Source organism: Epinephelus moara, chromosome 20 (genome assembly GCF_006386435.1).
Source record: "Epinephelus moara isolate mb chromosome 20, YSFRI_EMoa_1.0, whole genome shotgun sequence".
NCBI lineage: Eukaryota > Metazoa > Chordata > Actinopteri > Perciformes > Serranidae > Epinephelus > Epinephelus moara.
The window spans coordinates 3,892,110-3,916,517 of record NC_065525.1 but is presented as its reverse complement, the minus strand read 5'-3'; the positions used below and the strand labels follow the sequence as shown (position 1 = coordinate 3,916,517).

The following is a 24,408-nucleotide window of genomic DNA, read 5'->3' as shown; positions in this document are numbered from 1 at the left end:
ATTGCTTGACATTTGACTGTGCCTTGTTATTTCTAAACTCAGTGATATTGTCACATCTGTCCTGTGGTTTAACGGTCTGGTCTCAGGCCAACTAGTCTGTAGCTAAATCCATAGAGGGTCTTTACAATCAGGCCTTGAAAATCTTTGATAGAAAACAAATAAGGTACCATCACTGTCACATTTTAAGTAAATACAAGATCCTAAGCTTTGCAAATTTTGTTGATTTTCATTATGTAAAGCTTGTGTTTAAATGTTTAAATGGCCTTGCTCCTCAGCCTCTCTGTAAATACATCCAGAGACTACAGAGTTGCAGCAGATCCACTAGAGCAGCTTCAAATGGAAATTGTAAAGTTCCATTCAGTAAAGCATCCTTTGCTCAGACAGCTTTTTCTGTGAAAGAAGCAAAGTCTTGGAACTTGCTACTTGGTCACTTGAAATCTGCTGCAAACTTCACCATCTTTAAGAGAGCTACCAAATCCTGGCTGATTCAGCAACAGGCTTGTACTCATGTTTAGTTTTTTAAATGCTTTGTTTTTAGATGTGTGCTTTATTGTACTTTGTTATACATAGTTTATCTCTACTGTACCTCTTTATTTTTCTGATCCAGTTTTTTCTTAAAAGCCCTTCTAGGGACAGATGTTGCAAATTAGCATTTTCTATAAACATTGTGATATATGTAGGGCCGCCCCTCACGCGCTGTGCGTAGGGCCACATCTTCAATGGAGGGCCACATTTTGCACGAGGGGATGAATTTGCGCATATGCGCAATGGATGCACATATGCGCTACCGTGAGGCGCGCGTAGAATCAGCTCGAGGAAGGAAAGAAGAGACGAGACCTGTAATCTGACCGCGCATGCGTCGCTACAATGATTGACAGCACTCGACATCTGACCAATCAGAGGGGTGCGCCGGCAGGCACTTGCAGAGCTGCAGCAGGTGAAGAGTTGTCGACATGTCGTCCATCGAGAGGGAACCCTGAGCCTCAGGAGTATGTGCGGGGCTGGGAGGTTGGACGCTCCCAGAGAGGGGAGAGGGAGAAATATAGCTAAATAAGATGAAAATAGAAAAAAAAATGTCTCTGTCTTTTATTTTTGTTTTCAGTGTTTAATTAAGGTGGGAGAGGCGGAGGGCGGCAGGAGATCGGATGCCTCGAGAGAGGGGAGAGGGAGAAATATAACAGAATAAGATTAAATAGGAAAAACCTGTCTGTCTCCCTCTTTTATTTTATTTTCGGTGTTTAATCAAGGGTGGGGGATTGAGGTGGTGGAAGTTACTTTCTTTTGATGAGTAATTGATGGCTATTTGTGACTCCGATTTGTTTATTTATTTATTTCAGTTTGAAGTTATTTTTATTTAATATTTATTCATTTATTTATTTCAGGTTGAATTTTTTATTTTATTTGACTACAGTACATTTGTTAGTGCTAATAAAGGTTGTCAAGTTAAATGGCATGTTGTTGAACGGTCATTTTGTACCTATGATACGGTACAACAAGGGACAACGGAAGTAAATTAGCAGTTCTGCTAACTCCGGCATATTTACAGATGTATTTATACTGATGTTCATCAATATGCATTGTCCCTTCCAAATAAACGCTTAAATTAAATTTAATTAAATTTGGGATGGGGAGGGGGGGCTCCAAACAAAATTTCGCTTAGGGCCCCAATTTGGTCAGGAGCAGCCCTGGATATATGCATTGGATGGATGCTTGCGGTTTATCTATGTACATTGTATCCGTCCCTACAAAAATAAACCAAATAAATAAATAAAATGTGTATCATCCTCAAACCAGTGTGGGTGGGGGCATGTGTGTTCCACTGGGAGTGCCATAGCTGTATGAGGTGGTTTAATACCCATGTGCTCAACTTAACTCCACTGCTGCTCCCATACATACTTGCATTCAGTGCTTCCTGTAGACACAGAATCCTTACTTGTACACTACAGAATACCAGACATACCTTGGGTGGATCGGGGGATTCGGGCCTAGACAGGTTTGTTGCTGTAGCATTGTCAAACTGTACACTCAATACTGGGAGTTTGGACAGACTCATTGCTGCAGTTAGTTGTGTTTATTCTGTATTAGTGTTAATAGTTCTCCTGCATAATGATTCTATTCTTTAATGGCCTCTATTAATTTCTTATTTTTGCTACTTATCTGGTAAGACATACAAAATGACCCTATAGTATAGGTCAGTTGACCGAGATGGGTTTGCCTTCTCGGGGGCATGTATAACAGAAAATAGCATTTGTATTTAAACATGTGTTCTTCTTTGAACACAGGAGTATTTCTGAGGTGGCTGAATCACTTGCAAGGGCCTGTTCTCTGCTTTAGAGAGAGTGGGCACTCCAACTACGCAATCACCTCACGGGCCCTGGTGAATCCACACTGCCACACTGTCTATATTAACGCCCCTCAACTCAAGATTACCTAGCTATACCCAGAACTACTGAAAAGCTAAGTGATACTTAGGTTTCAATTATTTTTTCAGAACAGAGGTCAGTGAGTGGTCAAGTGCTGTCATTAGTAAGCTATCACAATGCCTTAAAGAGGCAACAGATAGGATTCGTTTTTTTTTTTTAGCTTGGCGCCACCTAGCGTCCGCGGTGTTGCTCACACTGTCGCAAGGACCAAATTGACAGTGGGGATCAGAGATAATCAAAATGTAGGCTGTAAAGCCACCAGTATACCTCTATGTATATGTAGAATGAGAAGGTGTGTGAACACTATACTAAATAAATGAGTAAAGAGACCGAGCAACAATTATCAGATTTATCTGAAGAAAAAACAAATAGCAATGCAAATAATTATACCAGAATGCACAGTACCAGTACAAACAACTCACAGTAAAGTATACCAATATGTACAGTATCAGTTCAAACAACAGTAGACACGTAAGGGATAATGTATAGTGAGCCGGTGACTGTTGAAAAATAACTCCCGACAGGGGAATGGAACCCCGACGCGCAGCGGAGTTATTTTTCAACAGTCATCGGCTCACTATACATTCTCACACACACACACTACTAAAACATTCAAATGTTACAACTGGCATCAATATTATTAAATTGTAGCAGAAGCTTATTGCAAAGTCACTAAGTAACCTATGTAAACACTGATAGTCTGATTTTACTGTGTATACTACCCTGTGCAACCCACATTATTTTCATAATGATATATATAGGCAAAAATGCTGTCTGTTGCTTCTTTAAATTTTTACATGTATATGATGTCATTTTGCTTTAGGCTGGCTTGTTAAAATGCCTTTTTGCTGTCCTGAACTGTAGTTTGGACTGTTTTACAGTGTGCCCATGGAGGCTGTCTGATGGAGCTGTGTATCCAGCTGAGTATCACCATGTTGGGAAAACAGCTCATTCAGAACAATCTTTTTGAGATTGGAGTACCGTAAGTATGCATTACTTTAACTTGGTTGCTTTTCATTAAAATCATATTGGGCCTCATTCACAAACAGTGTGTGCACACAAATCTGCTTAAACCATGCGTACTAACAATTATGCACAAATCTGGGATTCATCAATATTTTCTTATTTAAATTTTTTTGTATGGCAAACTACCATGTGTACGCACAAATGATGATAGCCCAGCTGTCTCCGAAAATGTAAACACGCACCGTAACCACTTAAATGCATAACATATTAAAACCGCATTCATTAAAAAGGCTTTAATAGACAATATTTAAAACTTAATTTTCTAATGCATGCACTTAGTTTTTATAGCCAGTAATTATGACCATTATTGATTAGGATAAAAGGGCCTCAAATGAGTGTCTCAGTCCTAGCTTACTATAGAGTAAATGAGAATGTTTATACTGTACTATAATACAGTTTTGGTTTCATTGCTTTTCTTGAATCTGCCTGTAATGATGGTAAATGGTAAATGGACTGCACTTGTATAGTGCTCCTCTAGTCTTCCAACCACTCAAAGTGCTTTTACACTACATGTTACGTTCACCCATTCACACACGCAGTCCCACACTAGTGGCCGAGGCTACTATACAAGGTGCCACCCGCTACTTAGTAACCATTCAAACGCACTCGCACACTGATGGAACAGCCATTAGGAGCAATTTGGGGTTCAGTACCTTGCCCATGGATACTTCAACATGTGGACTGGAGGAGCCGGGATCAAAGTGTTAATCCTCTGATTAGCGGACGATCTGCTCCACCTCTGAGCCACAGTCGCCCAAAGATAGTTTCTCCCATCAGTTTTTAGTGCCATGAAATTATATTATCATCATTACAGGAGGTGGCGGTATGCTTATTGCATATAGTGGGCAAACGCCTGTCAGTGTAGAATGATTCTTATTCACTAACACAGGCACAGTGATAAGAACAAAATCGACCAGTGCATGTGTCATGAACCCAACAGTGAGTTTGTGTGCTCGCTTATTTTGTATGCAGCGTAAGAACATTTCTTACATGTTAGTGAATGAGGCCCATTGTCATAAAGTACCCATGGCCTGAACCTGAAATGATCTTTCCAAAATCACTATTTCCTGTTAAGTTAGGTGCAAAGGCTCCAATATTACATTAACAACCCCCTAAGAGGGAGCCCTACCACCACAACAGTGGGAATCAGGAAAATAATAAATGGAGTAGATTGAAATGAATACGCACCTTTATGTACCTGTAAGGCACCAGGGAGAGAGAGACAATGTGTGCATGCTTGTGTTTTCACTTTTCGTGTGTGTGCGTTTCTCAGTAAGCTGAAGAAGCTGATTCGCTACATTCGGTCAAAACAAGTGGCTTTTCAAGAAGAAGAGAGACAGAAGAAGCTGCAGAGATACGAAACGGACCACTTCCTGGAACCATTTGCTGGGTTAACACCTGAATATATGGAAATGAGTCAGTACCACTTGCAATATCCCCACACACACTCACTAGGTTGTGTCCTCAGCACTTGACAAGAAAAGATGAGGAACATTCACAAGTACGATTTAATGTGGTGATCACAGTCTTCCAAAATGACTTACTGGATTATCATTATGTGGTATACGTATGAATTTTGGTGAATTGCTTTTCATATAAACACGTACAACGTACAAACAGTTCATGAGAATAGCCTAAACCTGTTTTGTTGTTTGTTGGTCTCAAACAGTGGTCTGCAGCTTTGCAGGCGTCTTGCTTAAGTGACACACAATCCACCATCCCCTCTACTTCCTGATGACAAAGTGATCTTGTGTACAATGACACTTTAGAAATGTTGACATGATACGTGTAAATGTAATATATTCGAGGTTCACAGAAATGTCATCATTTTATTCAGGTGACTGGTCTGTACAATCCTACTCCTGTAAAGGGCTTTAATAACTGAAGTATAGATCCAGTGTAGACTGGATCTAATCACAGATATAAGGCTGACAGTTAGTGGCATTGACTTTGTAATGTATTATTCTCTCTTCTTCTGTGTCCAGTCATCCAGTTTGGTTTTGTTACGTTGTTCGTGGCATCCTTCCCCCTGGCTCCGCTCTTTGCCCTGCTCAACAACATCATTGAAATACGACTTGATGCCAAGAAATTTGTGACTGAGTTGCGAAGACCAGTGGCAGCAAGGGCCAAAGACATTGGTGGGTTAAATTCAGCATACTTTTAAAAGGCATAAAATGCATGAAAGGACCTACTAGTGAAGGAATACAGTGAGATCTTACTGAAATGCTGTTGCTGTAAATGTTCCAGTAAACATATTCATTACAACCAACTAACTGCAGGAAACAACCTTACCCTGCACTGTAGACAGAAGAAAGCAGTCTTACATGTAAAACCCAGCAGTTGATACATATTGTTATGTTTACAGGTATATGGTACAACCTACTAAGAGGGGTAGCCAACGTGGCTGTCATCATCAATGTAAGTAAAACCTGTGTGTAGTTGATTGTGCTGTATGTACTGTAGGCCCTGTACTCCATTACACTGGATTTGAAAAGTGACACGCTTTAATTTGCGGGTGTTTACACTCACATGCAAATTTTAAGAGCAGGTGCTCAAGTGGTAAAAAAGGATCCATGCCAATATTATTTATTTTATTTTTTTTCAGGCATGAAGTGCTGGTGCAAATAAATAAATAAAATTAAACAATAAAAAAATTGCACATGCAAAGTGCACCCTGCTGGGAAGTTTCTCTCTGCGAGCAACAGTGGGGTTTCCTGAGCTTGAGGATTAAGTACATATAGTACATTTGTGTGCAGTAATGAGCAGGGGAATGTCTGTCTAGCTTACAAATGAGGTGTCTAAATATCTATATATACCTAGCAGCTGCTACACATACACAATTTACATTTATTATTTATTTATAACAGGAAACAACAAAGAAAACAATGCCACATTGTGCACACTTTAGTGCTCTATAAAGTATATAACCATCACAATCAACAAATCTTAATACAAAATTGAAAAACGCTATTCTCTGAATAAATAAAATAATACACCAAACAACCTACCCACCAAACTACAAAGTAGGCCGTTGCAACAATCAGGTGAAGAAAAAAAACAGAGCTGTACCACACATTAACTCTTTTAAAAGTTAGATTCTATGATCACATTTAGAGTCAACAAATAAGTCTCTATATAGGCCAGATGGGAGTGGAGGTGGATGGGTCCAACAGACATTAAACTTTGCCCCGCAAGCCCGCTGTTCATTTCTCGTGTGAAACCAAAAGTCATTGAGTTATTTTAATAACAATGTAGTGCGCTAGTATTTGTAGCATGCTACAGTAGTGACAACAACCGACTTATTTTATGGTAAACCATGATGTTTGTTTTTTTTTAAACCTAATCATGTCCTTTTATTGCCTTAACCTAAAGAAATAAAAAAACAAGATGTTGTTGTTGTAAGTTTATTTTGAAAAAGAATTCATGCATCTAATGAGCAGAAACTGTTCATCTCCTGTGAAAACTGAAGTGTATTTTAAGAAGACACAGTGCCTCTAACAAGCGTAAATTGCCACAGTGTCCTGGAAGCGAATTTGTGAATCCTAGACAGTGTTAATTTTGACAGCTATTTTAGAATTAGTCTTAGTCTTGAGATCAAAACGCTTAGTTAGTTTTGGTCACATTTTAGTCATTTTTATCCTTCATAGTATTAGTCGAGTTTTAGTTGACCAAAATTCATAATATTTTAGTCAGCTTTTAGTCATTATGTTGTCCATATGTTTTTTTTAATCTTTAAACTAATCCAGTCAGGCTAATTCATGTATCAGAAATTATAATCAAAGTGACAGGTTGTATACATTTTTATCCACAACTACCAATAATTTGTACACACTTACAAATTTCATTTCTTTACACACACACACACACACACACACACACACACACACACACACACACACACACACACACGTATGTATATATACACATACATATCCTAAACAAAATGTAACCTTTAAGATGTTAGCATCGGTATGACAATAGGCCTATATATGTCTTCTTAGTTTGAGCAGTTAACATTTGTAAGGGTAGTTGTGAGACTTTATTTGTATGGAGCGTTTTCAATGACAAACATAATACAGCGTTACACATAGTCAGTAAGGGGTCGGTGCAAGCTCACTGTCAGAGGGTTTTATAACTTACTTCCACTCATCACTAGTTGGTTTGGGACCCTTCGCATGAATGCCAAAACAGAGTGAAAATGGGTAGGGAGAGGGTGTAGGGTGCGGTTTGGGAAAGGCCCATTAAGGATCATTGATATCTTGTGTTGTAATTTTCCTGTTTTTGTGAAATGTATAGTTTATGACTTATTATTCTGTGCAGCTCCCACAGATCATCTGCATGTTTTGATAATGTTGCATGCAGGGTGACCAGGTCCCAATAAACCAAATGTGGGACAAGGAGTAGGTTTCTGAGGGACAATGTGGGATACCTGCCCCCAGCGCGAAGTTTAGTCATCAGAGACTAAATACATTCATCATAAACTATACAGAGTCTACTGTATATTAACACTGGACTGTTTTAATTATTGAAGTATTTAGCAACACAGACTTGTGGTCAGTGGGATGTGAAGATTCTTAAAATAACATCAGATGTGAAGCCCTGACTGTATCTGACTGATCTTTAATGAAAGCTGTTGTCTTGTATTTTTTTCCCTGAAAATATGAACCTTACAGTCAAGCACTGTTTATTTAGCCTGTATAGTTGAGGGGACAGGACAAACTGATATGATCCTGATTTACAGGGGAATTCATATCAAATGGAAGATAAACCATGAACATAAACTACAGATTACCTGTAAAGCATTTTAATAAATTATTCTATCATAATTAAAACAACTGGAGACTGAAAACAAACTGATATATGGGTCTGATCACTTTTTAAAGGAATTGACATCATTCCAGACAGGATGTATGTGTGTCTGTGACTTCCTGTACGGACTGAAGGCTGCTGGAAACTATCGGGAAACTGTCCGACTTCACTGCAGCTTTTTGTCACCGCCCCCCGCTGCGGTAGCCTCATCTCGTCTACTCTCCAGGCGAGGCGCAGGTCATCTCCAACAAGCCTACAGTCGTGCGGCGCAAGTGTCATTAGCTAACGAGTGTCACCTGTTGCTATCGAGGAGGTTGAAATAGTTGCTATAACAGGCGGGAGGGGTGAGGTACTCTGACAATAAACAGAGAGCCCACGTGGGCCGGCCACTGCATGCAGCTTCTTCTCATTGGCCGGGGGGGAATACAAGCGTGGGTGACAACCAATTGTGCGGGACATGGTCTCAATTTGCGTGACGCGTGAAAAGAGACAGAAATGCTGTGCAGTCCCACGCAATGCGGGATGTCTGGTCACCCTAGTTGCATGGCACAAATTAGCTTTTTTATGTACAGTGGCATGCAAAGGTTTGGGCACACCTGGTCGTTTACTGTGAGTAGTTAAGTAAGTAGAAGATGAACTGATCTCCAAAAGGCATGAAGTTAATGATTAAAACTTTCTTTAATATTTTAGGCAAGATTACATTTGAATTTCAATCTTTCACAGTTTCAAAATAACAAAAAAGTAAAAGGGCCTGAATCAAAAGTTTTGACATTCTGCAATGTCAGTACTTAGTGGTGCCTCCTTTGGTGAGTATCACAGCTCCTGAACATTTTTTGTAACCAGCTAAGAGTCTTTCAGTTCTTGTTTGGGGGATTCCCACCCATTCCTCAAAAGGCTTCTAGCTCTGTAAGATTCTTGAGTCGTCTTGCATGCACTGCTCTTTTAAGGTCTAGCCACAGATTTTTAATTATGTTTAGGTCGGGGACTGTGAGGGCCATGGCAAAACCTTCAGCTTGGTTCTCTTTAGGTACACCATTGTGGATTTGGAGGTGTGTTTCAGATCATTGTCCTGTTGTAGAAACCACATGGTGTGATGTTTGCTTCCAGAATTTTTTGGAATTTTTGGGAATTTAACTGAATCCATTCTTCCCTCTACCTGTGAAATGTTCCCTGTGCCACTGGCTGCAACACAAGCCCCAAACCATGATTGATCCACCTCTGTGTTTAACAGTTGGACAGGTGTTCTTTTCATGAAATTCTGCATCCTTTTTTTCTCCAAACATGCTATTATTCATTGCAGCTAAAAAGTTCTGTTTTAAATCAGCCCACAGGACTTGTTTCCAAAAAGCATCAGTCTTGTTTTGATGTTCCTGTGTAAACTTCTGATGCTGAATTTTGTGATGAGGACACAGGAAAGGTTTTCTTCTGATGACTCTTCCATGAAGGTCATATTTGTGCAGGTGTCACTGCACAGTAGAACAGTGCAACCCACCACTGAGTCTGAGAAATCTTCCTGCAGGTCCTTTGCAGTCAAACGGGGGGTTTGATTTGCTTTTCTAACAATCCTACAAGCAGCTCTCTAAGAAAGTTTTCTTGTTCTTCAAGATCTCAGTTTGACCTCCACAGTTCCTGTTAACTGCCATTTCTTAATTACACTATGAATTGAGGAAACAGCTACCTGAAAACACTTTGCTATATTCTTAGTCTGCTATAGCCTGCTTTGTGGGCATCAGTTATTTTAGTTTTCAGAGTGCAAGGCAGCTGTTCAGAGGAGACCTTAGCTTAAGCCATAGTCTTAAGAAGCTAATTATGGTCTGAGACCCTGGTAAAAGTTGACTAAGAGCTCTAATGTCAAACATTTGCTGCTCCTTTCCTATTTTCACTCATACATTGTACACAAAGAAAATAATGCACTAATCTTACTTAAAATGTTGAAAAAGATGTTGCATCTTTAACATTATAGGGTTTAATCATTAACTTCATGCCTTTTGGAGATCAGTTCATCTTCTACTACTACTTAACTATTCACAATAAACAAAATTTTGACCAGGGGTGCCCAGACTTTTGCATGCCACTGTAACTTTGATTATGTACAAATCACCAGCTTCAAATTGTATGGTTCTATCTACATTCTGAGTGGTGTTGAGTCAAAGTTTTGCATTTTAAGTGGCATAAATGATATGAACCTTTACTTATTTTCTAAATAAAAAGTCCAAAAATGCAAATAACTTTAAACATCACCTCACACTACATTAATAAGTTGTTACAGAATTGGAATATATGAATAACTAAACTGTGACAGAAATGTCAGCTAGAAGCTTATAATTCTTAGGTGATGGTATGCAATAGGTTATTATGATCTTGGAATTTTCTTTTATTTCACCCTGACATTTTACAACCTGATAATTGAGATGGCTCTGCACACACACAACCACAATGTCACAGTGTCAGGCTGAATTCAAAGCTATAGCAGTCTGTAGCAGTACATGTGACAACATATTCTCAACACAATGTTAGCAGCTTTGTTATATATGAGTGTGGGTGACCCTTTAACCCAGTATTCTGTTTGGCATCAGATTGACTGTGTCGTTCAATCCTTCTCCAACTCTCCACCATCTCCTGGTCAATCACACCTCTCTAGGCTTTCTCCTAAGGGCTCCTGTCTTTGTATCAGCAGAGATCATAAGCTGTAAACTGGTTTGTGGTAGGTGCTGACTGCCCGTCACTTGAAAGTTATCATGTGACCAGCGCTCCACCCTTGAGTCACGGGATGACACTTGAGCCAGTTCCATTTGTAGATGAAGACTTTAAGGTGTGGTTGAAGGCTCAAAAAGATCCAGTTAGACCTGAGATTATTTTGACACTCACACTTATCCCAAGGTCTGGTTCCATGCTGAAAGTGTCGCAGTAGAGTTCAAGATGTTTTAACACTTATCCTAATGCCTCAGTTTAAGACATGTGATCTGTAAACAAGGTCACATGGAAAGTGTGTGAAGGTCACTGGAGTCGCATGAATCACAGTGTGAGTGTGTGTGGAACTCAGTCTGAAGGCATATCAGGGTGGCAGTACTTGGTTTACACTGTGATCAGATCTCTGTCAGATGCAAATGATATCTGTACAGTTTTGCCACATAGTTGAGAGGACAAAAGTCGACAGCCATGCTAGCAACTCTGTGAGGCGTAAGTACAATTGTGAGGTACTTGTGCTTTGATTATTTTGATTTTATAGTGTAAGGGGGGGTTGGTCAAGGGGTTAAAATACTTTTGAATTAAAAGGATTCTTTTGATCAGCTTGAGAGCAAACTGGATAACCAAAGGAGGAATAATGATGATTTAAAATCAGTTTCACTGTGTACAGTAATTTAAAGATAAATGAAAATAAAACCCAGGGTAAAATCAACCAAGACTTAGAATAAATTAAAATGTCCTAAAAGGGCATTTAAACCACCCCTTTGAAATAGTCTCAAATGACATGTAATTCAAAATGACTTAATTTGGGGGAGCAGATTCATTGGTGCTGGGGAACGCTGTCCTTGTGGCATGGCCTTGCCGACCGCCTTGTCTCTCTGTCGTCCCTCAAGGCTCTAGTAAGAGAAACAGGAGATATAGGAGCAGCAGTAACAAATCCAGCAACCATGGGCCTACTTTGTTTCTTTTCCACAGAACATTCAAAATAGTGCAGTTATGCTCCCAGGTGCAGGTATTTACGCTAATCAGGTCACTTCTGCTGGTAGGAAACGAAAACATAATTAAAAAAAGCAAATGCAATTTTACAATAAAAGCATGTAAGAGGAAGAAGAAGATTATAGCTGCTGCGCAGCAGTGGTCGGGGCCAGACAATTTTAGGCTGAGCAACAAGAGGCAGAATAGGAAGACAACAAGAAGGTTGCCATTACAATGTACATTTTGCATCAGTTGAGGCTTGAACTCTCAACCTCTGACACCAAGGAGCATCCTCTATCTGACTGAGCTAAGTGACACTTAATCTGTGGCTTCACAAATAGACTAAGCCAGCCACCAGGATGACAGCAGCTGTCAAGGCAAATTTCAAACTGTTGTCATAAATTCAGTTATCAAGACAAAAATCTGAAAATACACAATACACATATTGCATCTGGACAGCATGGAGATGTTGTTAATTTGTTTTTAACAATGACTGATTTACTCCATAATTGAAAAACTGATGTGTAAAGATGCTCTATTCCCATTGACAGCAATGGTTCACATGAGGACAGAATTCAAAATGCTGTCAAAAATTCAGTTTTTGATATAAAATTCTGATATTTGCCAAACATCATCTACCATGTCTCAAAAATTTTGCAAGTATATGTTTACAGTACTGTTAACAGTCAAACATCTTGATGCACTGTAGGCTCAATTTTCGATAAATCAAAAATCTGTGTGTAGGACGTTTGTGTAGGACAGTCTGAAGATGCTCTGTAGCAAGTTTGGTGTCAATTGAGCTAAAATTGTGGGAGGAGATAGGTTTAAGAAGTTTTACAGTTTTTGAAAAAAAACAGTGGTGGACTTCATGATTTGCAATAAGTTTAAATGTACATACGTTTCTTCAATATTGGGGCTACATTTTGGTGAAAGTTGCGAAGCTGTAGCACATACGGTCAATTTGTTGTGAATTTTCAAAGTTTTTTTTTTTAACTTAAATTTTTATTAAGTTTTCACATGCATATAGACAAAACAATACTACGACGGAGTATTAGGGCCACATTGAAGAAAAAAAAAATCGGAGATGTCGAGAATAAAGTCGAAATATTACGAGAAAAAACTCGTAATATTTCGAGAATCAAGTCATAACTGAGAAAAAGTCATAATATTACGAGAATAAAGTCGAAATATTATGAGATTAATGTGCCTGCTGCGGCTGGATCTGTGAGCATTTGGTGGCTAAGAAGAGTGTTAAGAGTGGGTCAGCTCGATCTTACAACTGCTTCTTAGTGAAAGATCTTCTTAAGTTAAGAGCGATCTGGGAAACGCGGCCATTATCATGTCAACACACAAGGAAAATGTGTCCAGAGTTTATGACATTTACCGGGAGAGCTAGAGCCATTTGACTAAAGCTGACGTTATTACTGCTGCAGCATGATGTTGTTAGGCTAAATACTACATTTCTAACAGTGTCTGAGCTGATTTATTGACACAGCATGCTTGTAGGCTGCTGTAACGTTAGGTTTACAGAGGAAATAATGGGATGTGACTTAATGGGGTGAAAATATTGTTAGTGAAACAGAAACAAGCGTTAGTTAGGGGACAAGAGCCAAGAGTCACAAAGACTCACGTATGTTAAAAGTTACTAACAACCAGTGTATTTACTGTAGGCTATGTGTCCGGGGTCCTTCACCTGTGGAACGAGTAACGTGACCACTAACTTGTCCCCAAACAAACGCATGTTTCTGTTAGACCTATTTGTGTTTCACTAACGTTCTTTATGTATTATGAAGAATGTCAGACTGGCCAATCAGTGGCAGAGCTGGGCCCGGAGTTTCGACTGACACAGAACCGGCACGGTGCCGGTTCCCGAACCTAATTATTAGGCTACTTACAACGGCATGAAAGACAATCTGATATTCTGTTTGTTGTTGGTTATTTCCTTAAAAACTACGACTTTATTCTTGTAATATTATGACTTTAATCTCGTTAAATTACGACTTTAATCTCATAATATTACGACTTTATTCTCGTAATATTATGACTTTTTCTCAGCTATGACTTTATTCTCGAAATATTACGACTTTAATCTCATAATATTACGACTTTATTCTCGTAATATTATGACTTTTTCTCAGTTATGACTTTATTCTCGAAATATTACGACTTTAATCTCATAATATTTCGACTTTATTCTCGTAATATTATGACTTTTTCTCAGTTATGACTTTATTCTCGAAATATTACGACTTTAATCTCATAATATTTCGACTTTATTCTCGTAATATTATGACTTTTTCTCAGTTATGACTTTATTCTCAAAATATTACGAGTTTTTTCTCGTAATATTTCGACTTTATTCTCGAAATCTCCGATTTTTTTTTTCTTCAATGTGGCCCTAATACTCCGTCGTACAATACAGCAAACAAGATACAAATTAAAATAACAATAGTAAAAACACTAACAAACTGTCTGGAGATGAGCCACTATTGAGTCCACTGTTCCATTTGGCATTTGTTCAGTTGGTGTCACGTCTCATATAAATGTTCCATTTTTCCCAGTTCTTTTCATGTCAGTTTTTCCATAACAAAGATTTCCTGGACAATTTCCAACCACTGTTCCTGTTTTGGGATATTTACATTGAGCCAGTTTCTTGTGACTGCTTTCTTACTTGCTGCGAGTAATATTTTAGTCAAGTACAGACCTTCTTTCATTACGACCTTCTCAATATTCCCAAGATACATCACTGGACAAGTATTTGGGATTTCATATCCCAAGACATTTTTTACAACTACATTAACATTTTTCCAGTATATCCTCATTTTTGTACAGTTCCAGAAGATGTGTGCATGGTCTGCCTCCACACTTCCACATAGTCTCCAGCAGTTTTGTTGTATAGCGAGTTGCCTAGATTTTATTTTTGGTGTTATAAAATAGCGAGTTAGGTTTTTCCAGCAGAACTCCCTCCATATCAGTGAATTTGTAGATGTACATTGTGTCTCGCACATGTGGTACCATTCCTCCTCTTGTATTTGGATCTTTAGTTCTGCTTCCCATTTTGCTTTTATATAGAGTGTTGATCCCCCCCTGCTCTCACTCAAAGCTCGATAGAAAGCAGAGATGGGCCGAGACCCCTTCCGTTTGTATGAATCCATAATGACTTCTATCACCTTATTTATAGTTTCAACTGACCTTACCTCTTTTGTGAAATAATCTCTTAACTGCATGTATCTATAGAAATCTTTGTTTTCGAGGCTGTACTTTGTCTTTAGATCTTGGAAGCTTAGAAATTCTCCACCTTCCGAAACCGTACATATTGCTGTCATACCCTTTTGTGCCCATTCTTTGAATACTGGATCATACGTCCCTGGCTTAAACTTTGTATCGTACGCGAACCACCTCAGAATGCATATGTCCCTCTTAAGTTTGTATTTTCTTACTACAACGCTCCATATTTCTAGTGTAAATGCTACTATTGGGTTCATAGCATGTCTCAAAGCACCAATCAAATGTTTATCCCCCACCAATATCTGGGTCTGATAGCCCTGTATTTCCCTTTCCATTTCTTTCCATTTAGACTCATAGTCAGGTCTACACCAACAGTTGAGCTGCATAAAAATATTCTGTAAGGTTAGGCAAAGCCATTCCACCCTTACTTTTAGGTAGTTGAAGTGTCGTAAATTTTATTCTTGGTTTTTTACTATTCCAAATGAATCTAGAAATCATCTTGTCCCAGGCTATAAATTTGTTTTGGGGGATATTAATTGGAAGAGCTTGAAATAAATATAGCAATTTAGGTAGAATATTCATTTTTACCGTCTGTATTCTAGCACTGAAGTCTAACGGAAGGGTGGACCACCTTTCAATATCTTTTTGAATGTTTTTATCAATTTCGTTATAATTGTTTTCAAACATGTCGGCAAGTGTTTTAGTCAGAGTTACACCAAGATACTTCATGGTTTTAGAATTCCATTTCAAATTATATGCATCTCTTATTTGTCGGGATGGAGAATAATTTAATGAAAGAATTTGTGTTTTTGCTATATTCAGTTTATACCCTGAATAATATTCATACGTTTCCAGTAGAGACATTAGTTAGGTGTGGGAAACATATATCCGGTTGTTCAAGAAAAATAATGACTAGGTGTGGGAAACATATATCCGGTTGTTCAAGAAAAATAATGACATCATCCGCGAAAAGGCCAATGATATGTTCCGTCCCCCCTACATTGACACCCTGCAGTTCCTCACTCTGCCTTATTGCCTGTGGTAAAGGCTCGACATATAAAGCGAAAAGAGTAGGAGACAGACAACAACCTCGTCTTGTCCCTCTCTCCAACCGAATCATATTGGACAGGCTTCCATTTTGATCTTAGCTGTGGGCTCTTGATAAATAGTTTTAATACATCGGATTACATTTTCATTGAAGCCAAATCTCTTTAGTACCTCATACAAGAATAACCAACTAACACTATCAAATGCCTTTTCGGCGTCCAAACTAACCAGAATTGTACTTGTACCACTTTTTTGAGCATTGTCTAAAATATGGAGGGTTCTTCTAATATTATCGTGTGTTTGGCGTCCTTTAATAAACCCAGTTTGATCTTCATCAATCAAATCTGGTATGAGGGCCTCAAATCTTTTGCAAATAATTGATGTAAATAGTTTGTAATCTACATTTAAAAGTGAAATCGGCCTATAGTTTTTGCATTCTTCTTTGTCTTTGCCTTCTTTAAGTAGAACGGTAATAATTGCTTCCTTCCACGATGGGGGGTCCCCGCCCTCGTTAAGAGTCCAGTTAAAACAGGACAGAAGCAAAGGTGTTAGCTCCTTCTGAAAGGCCTTGTACCATTCCGATGGAAACCCATCGCTACCTGGTCTACATCTGACCTGAGTATCTCATTTATCTCTTCCCTTGCCTTCTTTATTTGTTGTAATACAGACTGATTTTCTGTATTTTTATGTTTCTTCTCCAGTTCTTGCAGTATTTCTACTTTGTATTTATATATAGCTAGCCGAGTCTTTTTTTGTGATGTTGTCAAAGCGATTAGTTTCCCACGAATAACTGCCTTCATACCGTCCCACAATATTGCAGGGTTCACCTCCCCATTATCATTCTCTTCTATGTACCTTTTTATTTCTTCTCTTATCTGATCCACATTTGCCTTGTTGTTCAAAATGCCCACATTTAGCCTCCATACAGTATTTATTTTCCTATTATTCAAGTGTATTGTCAAGCTGATCCCACTGTGATCTGATACATCTGCCATCCCGATTTTACACTCTGTGACCCTGTGACTTTAACTTGTATTAATTAAAAAGTAGTCGATTCTGGAGTAGACAGAATGAGGTACTGAATAGTGTGTATAATCCCTTTCTAGTGGGTGAAGTTCTCTCCACACATCAATTAGTCCCATTTCCTTAACTGATGTATTAATAAACTTGGTTAGATGCATCTTGCTTCTTTTGGGGCTTGTTGTATCCAATTTATGGTTCATGACCACATTATAGTCTCCCCCACATATCAAAATACCTTCAGTTTCTATAGCAATAGTGTCAAACAGAGTTTTGAAAAAAACATTTGGTAGTCTCTGGGGGGGCGTATACATTGATCAGTGTCACCATTCTGTTTTCTAGCTTTCCTTTAATTAATACAAATCTCCCCTCATTGTCCCTAACTTCTTTAAGACATTCAAATTGAACTGCATTTGTGATAAGGATAGCCACTCCCCTCTTCTGGCTAGGTTTGTAGGAACTGTAAAATGTATTCCTAAAACCAAAGCGTTTTAGCTTTTCATGTTCTTGTTGAGGCAGGTGAGTTTCTTGTAAAAATAGTACTTGAGCCTTTTCTTTTTTCAACCTAGCCAGGACCTTGCTCCTCTTAACTGGATTATTCATCCCATTTACATTAAGTGACACCAGTTTTATGTTATTATATGGCATTTAAATGATCCAATCCTGTGTTACATTTATTAACCTCCAGAGAATTTAAAACTGCACAGACCTGAACATCTGGACAACGTGTGCTAACTGAAAAAAAAACAAAGAAAAAACAGTTAACTCCCAAGTTAGGGTGATTCTTCGCCACCCTGAGTCCCTGTTGGTAGGTAGAGGGGAGATCCTCCTCCAGGGGGGCCCCTCACTAGAGGTGAAACACGCCATTTCACACATCCTAGTATTCCAACGTCATCCAATAGCATTTATTTTGTGTTCCAAATTAAGTCTTCAGCATTGGTCTTAAATGTTTTGGCCCCATATACCAGCTTAAAAATAAAAAATAAATGAATAAAGAATAAAATAGCTGCCCTACCAAACCACCCATGTATAATGATTTAAGGCTCACATCACGGGCAGAAGTGATGTAATAGTCATTTAAACGTTAACTTCTCACAGCTGGTTTCACTAAGGGGCCAAGTAAATTTCACATACCGTGACAAAGTAAAGAATTAAGATTAGTTGGAGGTGTTCCGCTCAAATTCCTGTAATTTTTCCCTCGCACGGCGCGCAGTGTCTTCTGTGCTCCTATCTCCGGCGGCTCGCTGCCATGTCGAGGCCCGAAGAAGCTGCTCCATCTCCCGGTTCGGGTCTGCGGTGCTACAGCCTGGTATCTCCACCGCGTAACCTCTCTTCCTCAGCTCCTGCGCTGCATCTTGTGCACTCTCGTAAGTACGTGTTCCCAAGTCCCAGTGAATGCGCATCTTGTCCAGCGGAGTCTGGAAACGGATTCCTTTCTCTTTCAGGAGTCTCTTTATCCCGGTATATGCCTTGCGCTTCTGAATAACCTCTGTGGCATAATCATGGTCAAACGAAAGGCGTCGCCCTTCAATCATTATTTTCTTTCCCCAGGCTTTTTTCAGTACTGCTTCTTTGGTATTAAACTCCAGAAAATTTACCACTATGGACCTGGGTGGCTCGTTCCGCTCTGGTTTGCGAGCTAGAGCTCTGTGGGCGCGCTGAATCTGTAAGCTAGTGTCCGCTGTCAGTGCAAGTTCACTTTTCAGAAGTTGCTCCACGAAGTCAGACACGGAGTTGCCTTCTTTCCCTTCGGGTACGCCATAAATGCGAATGTTGTTCTGCCTAGATCGTCCCTCCAGATCTGTCAACTTCTCCTGCATGGCTTTCTGTGTTTCCATGGACTTAATGAGTGCCTCCTTCATAGCCATGTTAGCCAATTTGGTCTCGTTGATCCATGCTTCTGCTTCATTCAGCCTGGTTTCATGGGCCTGGATCCTAGCGGAGTTAGCAGAAAGTTTTTGGTAAATTTCCTGCTTCAGATCTTTGAGTTCATTTTTCATATCTTCCTTGAGTTCTTCTTTGAGATTGTGTAGGTCCGCTTTATGCTCAGCCCTGAAGTCGCGTATTTCCTTACTGATACTTTGAAGCACTGAGCACATGTTTTCTGCAGAGCTGTCGTTAGAGCGCTGAGCGTCATCCATCTCCGGTGTTTTCTTCCTTTCTTGTGTGTCACGTTTCGTTTGACTTCTAGTTGTTACTCCCCTGTTCATTCCAAAGTAAAATTACTATGAATTGCTTAACAATTAGTGAATTTAGGGGAGCTAATTCTAACTTGCCATCGGGAGCTCAAGATCATGCAGCCATCTTGTCGTCTCGCTCCACCGGTAGTCCAAATTTTCAAAGTTTTGAACTTTAGACACTTGCTGTAGCGCCACCATCAGGACTATTGACTTGTGTTTGCAGCTGAGCAAATCTGGCATAGGACTGAACCTTTGTGCAAAGTTTGGGGATTTTTCCTGCATGGGAAGTAGGATTTCCTCGGAAGAAGAAGAAAGAACGAGCAGGAAAACAAGAGGGTCTTGGCAGGATTGCCTGCCTGGCCCCTAAAGATATACTTTATTAATCTCAGAGGGGTAATTCAGTTTTTTCACTCTGTTGTCATATACACACAGGCCTGAAATACACACACATGCACAAACAAGATCTACACATGCATTAAATGGAGAAATGTCAAAATAAGGGTCTGGACAGGCACCCCAAGCAGTTGGGGGTTGGTACCTTGCTCAAGGGCACCTTGGCAGTGCCCAGGAGGCAAACTGGCACCTCTCCATCTACCAGTCCATACTCCATATTTAGTCCGGATAGGGACTTGAGCCAGCGACCCTCCCATTTCAAGTCCAGAGGGACTGAACTTCTGCTGCCCCAAATAAGACCAAACACTGACATAACATAATTTAAAACAATATGTCAGATAATGCAATATAAGATAACCACAGCAAACAATATAAACAGCACAGTATGAAAAATAAATAGATTATAATAAACAATAAAACCATTACTCCCACCATGTGACAAAAGTACTTCTATGCTTCTACTCCATTATATTTTAGAGATAAATATTGTACTTTTCACTGCACTGCATTTATCTGATGACCTAGTTACTTTAATAAATCATTGAAATCAATTTTATATGTATAAATAATTAATTTATTGAATATACATTGTTAAATATTAAACTACCTAACCATATAAAAACTTTATAATCAGCTCTACCTTGACAACATTAAAATGCTGCTTACATTTTTGTTAATTGCATTTTTAGTACTGTTGCTGCTAACACTTAATTACTATTACCTTTGTTTTTGAATAGGGGTTGTACTTTTGATTGAGTATCATTTTATCGTAGTATTGCTACTGCATTAACAATCTGTATACTTCTTTCACCATTTGTCCCATTGGGAGCATGAAGGTCTGCATAAAATTTTATGGCAATCCATCCAGCAGTTCTTGGGATATTTCAATCTGGGCCAAAATGGTGGTGTGACCAACCGACCATTGCAGCAGATAATGTCATGCTGCTCGCACAGCTGATATTCAGTCCAACATTTTAGAACGTTCTAAGATTGCAGAGGATACAGCTGAAAGGTTGGGATGACACAAGTACCTGTACTGAGCATTGGTACATTTAATGGGAGCTGTAGTTGCATGCAAATATAGTAATCTTTGTTTCACTGCCATTTTGTTTTATTAAAATAAGAGCAGTAGTCACTTTTTTTTTTCAAAGTCACTGATGGTTAAAATGCCGAGTCATGGATTGCATTGGGTTACTGAAGCTAATGGAACATAGGCTAACCTGCGCATGACATCGTGACTTCAGCACTCTTTGGGGTTAGTGCTTGTTTGTTGTCATGATTGAAAAACAGCTGAAGGTCAGGCAGCATGGTTTCTGATTGGTGTTATGTTTAGACTTCCGTTTTAATTCGGTGTTATTGTTTGAACTAGTTCTGTTTTCGTTGAAGGCCAAGTCAGGAAAATCTGAGGATTTGAAAGTGTGTTGGAAGTTGTTTTTAAAAGCGACATTCAGCATGATTATTTTAAATTCACACATTAGTAGAAGAGTCAGCAAGGCGTGATGCTGAACTTGAATTACATTAGAACATTTTCATTTTACTGTTGTTTTACGTTCTGCTAAGATGTAATGCAAAATGAAGTTGAGAGCTCCTGTGGGCTATGATGCATTTAATCATTAATAACTAGACCTATAAAGACTGTCTATTCTGTTTATTAAAATGTACACCTTATGAGCAGTGGCGCACACAAAAGCAACAATTTTTATGCCTCTTCACCAGCAACATCCATGGCTGGAGGCATTTTGTTTTCTGATTGTCCATATGTACTTATGTCTGTGCCATTTTTTGTGGACATAATATCTCAAGAACACTTCGTATTCAAATTTCTATTAGATTTGGCATAGATGTTTACTTGGACTCAAAAATGAATTTTTGATTTCAGTTGTCAAAGGTCAAGGTTAATTTGACCTTGCGTCCTTGTCATACTTGTGAGCATGATATCTCAAGAACACCTTGAGGGAAATTCTTCAAATTTAACTATTATAATAGTTAATAATAATAATGATTAATCATTTTAATTCAGATATAACCATAGCTCGACTTAACTGCGCGTGTAAATGTACTGTCTGTATGTTGTTTCATTCCACACTGTCTTGTTCACTCATTCTAACTCACATTTCTGCTCCTAATCTCTGAATCCCCCACCACCACCACCATCTTCCCAACCACGATTCCCAGGCATTTGTCATCTCCTTCACTTCAGACTTCATCCCTCGAATGGTCTACCAGTACATGTACAGTCCTGATGGCTCCATGCATGGATTTGTCAACCATACGCTGTCCTACTTTAATGTCAGCCACTTCCAGGAAGGCAAAGAAACCATGGATCCGTTGTACCTCGGCTACCCTGTTGAGATGTGCAGGTGGGAAATCAGTCTCATTTCATAATTGTCAATGTCATGATAAAACCATTTTTAGCATTTTTAACATTGATACAGCACTGTTGAAATGTGTTACTTGGTAAAATGAATCCAGTGAGACCAATGGTAAGAAGATCAATGGTAAAATATGACTGTTCAATAAGACTAGAGAACAAGAATTGAATATTCAGCGCATTTACAAAGATGCACACATTATCACCACTGCTTAATGATCATTTCTCAGGTAATAAATACTGCTGTGTACTAACCTTGTTTGAGTTAATCACAGCTAGTTGAAACCATTCAGCAGAAACAAAGTCCTGTTAAATTTAAATTATCAGCCTATTCTCAATCCCAACTTGTCAAATACTGCAGCTTTGCCAGTAATTTCAGCATCAGATACCAACATACAAAGGAACCTTCCGCGGCGGTATGATTCTCACCAGGTAGTGTCTATTTCTGACGCTGCTGGCCAAAACCAAACTCATCAAATACCACTGCTTTGTCAGCGGATGTCGGTGTCAGAAACTGATGCACCGAGACACTCTTCATGGCGGTATGAAATGCAGAGAAAGAGCAAGAAAGTCGCTATAGGGTGGGTGGGAGGCAAACCAAAAGTCAGCGGAGTTATTTTGAAAACCATGGTGTTCTATTATAAATATAACCACGTGTTTTTGTTGCCTAAATTTAAGGACATAAACTTGAAAGCAGTTTTGCCTATGTAGTAAGTTTATTTCATTACTGTATGCATGGAACAAGCAGAAAGTGTACATTTCTTGTGAAAACTGAAACATATTTTAAAAAGACACAATTCATCTAACAAGTGTCAATTGAGATGCCATCCATGATCATCCAAAGCCGATGCAGGAGGATACCTGGCACATGGTAATTTGATGTTTGAGTTCACTGACAAAGCGGCAGAATTTGACGAATTGGGATTGGGATTAAGAATTTACTGAAATTATTTGAGGGCTACCATGAGTGGTGTTACTCACTTTTAATGAATGATGTGTAAATAAAGTTTTCTGCAACCCCCTAATCTCAAGTGTAAACAATTCATCATACATAGATGTATGACCTCACTTTAATATTACCCTTACCTGGTACAAAGGAGGGCAGCACTCAGGTACCTCACAATGCACTGCACAGGTTTGATCCCTCTGGCTGGCTGGAGCTGTTCTGTGTGGAGTTTGCATATTCTTTGTGTGTTTTCTCCAGGTTCTCCAGCTTCCTCCCACAGCCTAAAGACATGCTGATTAGGTTAATTGGTGACTCTAAATTGCCTGTAGGTGTGAATGTGAGTGTGAATGGTTGTATGTCTCTGTGTGTCAGCCCTGTGATTGTCTGGTGACCTGTCCAGGGATCAGCTGGGATCGACTCCAGCACCCCCTGTAAAGGATAAGTGATTACAGATCATGGATTGATTGATGTTGCAAAGGATCTTATAGGTTTACAAGCCATTTTGTATCCCCTACTACTGTTGATGCTTTACATAAGAATAATGCAACCCATCCTGCTGTACTGTTCCAACTGTTTCTTCCCCATGTTAACCATCTCCAACAAAAACAAATTTACCAGCATCACACTCACTGCCTCCATAATCATCTGCCTTTTCTCACCCAGTCTCCCACCTCAGAGCCATCACACACCTACCACTCACAATACCAAATAACACTGATCACCCCCTAAAACAACACTTCGCATTCCTCTCATCTGGCCAGACATACAGGACTCTTAAAAAGAGAAAAGCTCCTTTCAGCTGTAGCAGCTCTGAACAATCTGCCTCACTGACACTGTGAGCTGGGATCATTGAATGAATGCACAAATTAACATTTTGTGTACTGTCTATTTCTGTATGCTGTCATGTGCATGTTGCTATCCATATGTTGCTATCTGTTGCTATATGTTTATCTGTTGGTGTGTATATCTGTATGTTACTATGTTGAACTGGCTGTGAGAATATTTATCCCTCTGGGACCAATACATCTAAAACTAGCGGGACTTTGTGGTGTTAATTTACACAAGGAGAGCATGTGCTTCCATCCACTTAAGTCACATCTGCAAATATTTAGAAATATGACTGCTAGGGATGTCCCGATCCAGCTTTTTCACTTCCGATCCGATGCCGATATTACAGCCTTGAGTTTTGGCCGATACCGATACCAATCCGATCCAAGCGCGTATTATACATATTCACTTATTTTGTTGTCAGTCATGTTAGAAAAGGTTTGATCAAGCAATATTACTCTAACAAGAACAACT

General features: G+C 39.2%; 1 protein-coding gene across 1 annotated transcript in view; it reads left to right on the top strand.

Moving 5' to 3' along the window:
• LOC126407378 (anoctamin-1-like) overlaps nt 1–24,408 on the top strand; it is a 131,031-nt gene that overhangs the window by 95,528 nt on the left and 11,095 nt on the right. Inside the window, exons 18-22 of the mRNA XM_050072213.1 lie at nt 3,305–3,405; nt 4,723–4,865; nt 5,435–5,587; nt 5,815–5,867; nt 21,965–22,149. Coding sequence (XP_049928170.1) covers nt 3,305–3,405; nt 4,723–4,865; nt 5,435–5,587; nt 5,815–5,867; nt 21,965–22,149 — 635 coding nt within the window. The remainder of the gene's footprint in view (nt 1–3,304; nt 3,406–4,722; nt 4,866–5,434; nt 5,588–5,814; nt 5,868–21,964; nt 22,150–24,408) is intronic.